We start from the raw sequence: 5000 nt of genomic DNA, 5'->3' as shown, positions 1-5000 counted from the left end.
TGTAGAACACTTGTTTTGGTTGATTAGTTTACCACATAGACGTCTTACTGTGGGTGGCACAGACAGAGATGACCTAACTAATTTAGATGCCTCACTGTGTGACTTTTGATCATTTTGTTTTTTATTCATTTATTTGATTTTTTTTACAGTATAATAACATTATGTTTTTTGAGCATTACAGTAACAAGATGACCTATGTAAATACAAAAATAATCAACACATATTTTTCCACTTAACAATTCTTATGTGTGACTTTCTTTTATTTTAGAAGCACGAAGGGTTACTTGGATGACTCCATCAGGAGACATACAGTATTTCAATTTATGGCTGTGAAGGATACACATTATGGTACTAATACAGTCTACATTTTTTTTTCATTTTTGATTTGTAAAGACTCACATTGAATACTTATTCTATTTTGTTATTTCTGTAAGCTGAGGATGTGTTATATTCTTTATTGCAGATTTTCTTTTTCATACAAAGCTTTTTAGCTTACAGAATTAACTTGAGTTCTTTTTGGACATTTAAATTACATGTGCCTGTGTGTTTGGCATGAGGTCTGTGAATGGTATGTGTTTGGTTGCATGTTTTCAGATTTTTTTTTATATTGCATGACATGATGCACGAGTTTTAAAGATTCCATGTCATGCAGTTGTTATGCAGTTGAGTTTTTATTTTTAGTACCATACCTGTAGTTGTATTTTTACCATTGTTTGTGAAATACCTAATGTTCTATATGTCTTTATAGGGACATTTTTGATTGTGAATGCCATATAGTATTCTATTTTGAATCATAATTACTGCCTGGGAACAAGTACAGTACCATTATTACCCTGTTCATGATTTATGTGTGTATGTTGATCTTTGAAAATTAATTCTACATACATTCCTATTTATAAAAGAAATGATTGATTTGTAGAAAACTCTTAATTTATAACATATAACTGATATGATATATAACTTCCATAGAAGTAGCATTTGTCTGTTTTTCTTCATCAGTCACACTTCCTCTTGCATTTTTTTTTTTTTTTCCTTTTTCCCTTCACCCATAGTTACCACATTTACCATCTCTTCTTAATGTTAATGTAAATATGATTTATGATACTGTTTTTTTATACAAATATTTTGTATTTGTTTCAGGTCACTTACCAGTTAGACGAGACTGTTTATAGCAGTAGTTCAGCCTCGTCGGCGTCACATTCTAGTCGAATTAAACCTCAGTTGGAAAAGACGGTAGTCACTTCTGTAAATAACAGTAGTAAAACTTTTAGTGAAAGTAGCAAGATAAGCACCAGTAGCAGTATCAGTACAAGTAACAGCAGCAACAATGTGTCAGTTCAGAATAACACTGAACATGGCTCTGCAGGCAAAAAAGACAGTAAAATGTATCAGTCTAATCTTGAAACAGAAAAGGTAGATCTGAATTTTAGTCACCACAGCAACCTGACATATAGTGAGGGCTCCTATGCTTTTAACACTGAAAACAGCACTAATGCAATGCAAAATAATGGAACTGAATTGATAAATAGTGAAGAAAGTGAACAGACCAGTGGAATGAGGAAACTTGACAGCAATGTAAAAGAAAGTGATGTGACTGTGAAAAATGAAAATGAAGACAGTCAGTACCAAGTTGATTCAGTAACTGATGAAGCAACTCTGGAGTTAGTATTACAGAAGAAGAAAGGAGATATGTCTGAAAACGATAACCGACAAAATGATGGGACTTATAGGCCTAGCTGTCTTCATGAACGTAGATTTAGAGAAGGGATTGTTAATGGAAATACGCAAGTAGTTGCTATATCAGATGATGAATCCTATGATAACTTCAGTGATGAAGAAGATGAAGGAATAAAAAATCTTCGTAAAATCCTCAAGGATGCTCAGCTGACAATACAGAAGTTCCAAAAAGATTTCAAAGTTGATGATGATTACATGAGAAATGCTCTCAAACAGCTAAAACTCGGCAATGGCACCATTGCAGATGAAAATGTAACATTAAACTCCTCTTCAGTTGAAGCAGAGCACGCTACACCTCACCATCGAATAAGACACCAGCACAACAAGAATGGGAAGAGGAAGAATGATACTTCAGTAAAGGAGGAATTACAAGCAACTGGAATTCACCAGCAGGCCTCTGCCTCTACTAAACCCTTTTCCACATTGATTTCTTTTAGTTCTGATAATCTCCAACAGGTAGAGTTAGATGAGAGGCTAGAAGGAAATGCTTTGGGGGAATCTCAGTCACTTTCAGATACAGAGGAAAGTACTGAAGATCCTCATACTCCAAAGGATATTGAAAACATAGATGGTAATTATATATCTGAAATTATCAAGAAGGTATTCAGTGAGGAATCTTTATCAGGCAACTATACAAAGAAGATGGGAATATCAGATGAAGGAACTGTGACTGAAAAACAGAAAGATGCACAAGAAACAACTGAAATTCCTACTACAAACAGTATAAATGGAACAGGAGAGTTAGGAACTGAATTAGGTTTAGAATGAAGAGAACTGTAGTTACTTATTTCTCATGTGGAAGCATTATATTGATGTTATTATGAATATTAGGATTGTTATGATTATTATTATGAATATTAGCATTGTTATGATTATTATTATGAATATTAGCATTGTTATGATTATTATTGTTATCATCATTATTACTATTATTATTGTTGTTATTATTATTGTTATTATTATTATTATTATTATTATTATTATTATTATTATTATTATTATTATTATTATTATTATTATTATTATTATTATTATTATTATTATTATTATTATTATTATTATTATTATCATTATTATTATTATTATTATTATTATTATTATTATTATTATTATTATTACAATTATTATTACAATTATTATTATTATTACTAAAACTCCTACTACTAGTATTAGTACTGGTGGTACTGATAATTATTGTAATGTCATTATTGTTATGTCCATTTAAACGTTATACTTTCTTTTTTGCATACATCGTAATATTCATGATTTAAAAAAGTATATTGCCATTTGATATTCTTATTTGTCTTTTGAAATCATATAATTTGAGTACTTCAGTTTTAGTAAAAAATATTAAACATTAGTAAGGAGGTTTATAAATGTAGGTTCATTAACCTGATGTCATGGGCAATGATTAAAAATGATTTTTCACTTATGGTATTCCTTGGGAGACTATTACAGTTTGACTTGATATAAGAATAGGTTGACAGGTACTTGATATAAGAGTAGATTGACAGGTACTGAGCTTGTATGTGTTGCATGTTTTGAACTTTTGTAGTTTTAATCACTGACAGGAATATTTGGCAGAAGATAATAAAAGAAATGTTACTGGAACTTGAGGCAATTTACAAATCCATTGAGATAATAAAGTTCTGTAGTGTACATTTTTTATGGAAATATTCTCAGTCTGTTAGATAAGCCTTTATATATTCACCAGTCTGTGCTTTTTGAATGATGAATAGTTGACCAAGAAATACTTGTTATGAATTTATTTTTCCAGTATTTGTCTGTTTTTTTCTAAATATTCATGATTACCAATAGGGAGATATGTAAGATTTCAGCTATTTGAATATATTTTGATTTATTAAACAGATTTATTAGTAGAATGTGACCATATAATAGGCTTTTGTATTAATTAGTTATGATTTAAGTATGGAGAAAAGTAAATATATCCTTCCATCTAACAAACACTAAAGGTAGAAAAATAATTCCTGATTTTGCATTGCATGTGCAAATGCCATTGCCAATTTTGGATATAGGACCTAGAGAAAAAGAAATGATGTAATGAAGAACATTGATTCACGAGGCTATGTATCTTTATGGCATGTAAATACTGCACACCAGAGTATGAATGTATACAGAGATGTTGTGGTACTAATTATGGTTGTGATGATTATGGTAATTTGAGTTTTATCACGGATCTGATGGATATTTTAATTAGGTATCAGGATAAAAACAAGGTTTCCTAAAATAAGTTACAGAAAATAATTTTGCATGACACATTTATTCAAATATAATTTTCTTTAGGTATTTCTTGAAATATGTATGTATCTGTATTTATGTAAATACATATTTATGATAGTCAGCATTTATGTGTGTAAATACACAATCACATGTATGTGCACACTCTTAGTTTCTTGCTCCCACTCTGACTATCACATACACTTTGACTTACACTTCCATGCACACTTGCTTTTACTCATACACATGAACAGGCACATGCAAACACACACTCATACCACTCTCACTCTCACTCACATTCACACTTACTCCCACACTCACACTCAAAGTAATTCTCATTCATAGACACAAATATACACACACAGACATGCATAAACACAAAATGGATGAATTTGTGAATACATAATTTGTTTTTATACTTTCCTCTATGTATAATTATTACCAAATTTGGTTTATATTTGTAGAATATGTAAATAACTAATATACAGTACTATTGAGTGATGTGACTACTTATTAGTGTGTACTATGTACAAAATGTAAGAGCACTGTCTCTTTATAACACACTGCCAACTATTTTTTATCTTTGAAAAGATAATTTTCATGTTTGCATATTATGGTCAGGCTTATATTTATATTAAAAATAAATTACTAGCTTCTGCATTTTTATTGCTATACTTGCATTAATTGCAAAGGAATTATTAGTTTTTTTCCTTGAAACTTCTTACTTTCTTTTAACTGTTAATTGGTGCATGATAGTAGAACTACTTTGTTACGAACATAATAGTTGTATTGTTGATAATGTTATTATAGATTTGGAAATAATTTTGAATAACTGATGTATATAGTTAACCATACAGATATGACTGAGAAATAAGTCAAACTTTAAACAGATTAAGCAGCATCAATACAGATTATTTAATTTCACCCAACTATTCATACCACTTAATAGGTAAAACATTACTTCTATCTTTAAATCTGTAATGTTTTGTGTGCAAGGTGTGTGTCAGTCTTCTATGATATTTGAA

General features: G+C 30.0%; 1 protein-coding gene across 1 annotated transcript in view; it reads left to right on the top strand.

Annotated features, from left to right (window-relative positions):
* Positions 1 to 2611, top strand: part of LOC113821019 (putative leucine-rich repeat-containing protein DDB_G0290503) — a 240749-nt gene extending 238138 nt beyond the window's left edge. The window contains exon 12 of the mRNA XM_070124555.1: positions 1141 to 2611. Within this exon, the coding sequence (XP_069980656.1) occupies positions 1141 to 2505 (1365 nt within the window). The 3' untranslated portion in view covers positions 2506 to 2611. The remainder of the gene's footprint in view (positions 1 to 1140) is intronic.
* The last annotated feature ends 2389 nt before the right edge of the window (positions 2612 to 5000 follow it).

The sequence above is a fragment of the Penaeus vannamei genome, chromosome 8, assembly GCF_042767895.1.
Source record: "Penaeus vannamei isolate JL-2024 chromosome 8, ASM4276789v1, whole genome shotgun sequence".
In the NCBI taxonomy this organism is placed as follows: Eukaryota; Metazoa; Arthropoda; class Malacostraca; order Decapoda; family Penaeidae; genus Penaeus; species Penaeus vannamei.
Note: the sequence above shows the minus strand (reverse complement) of the source record. Positions and strands in the feature narration are given on the sequence as shown.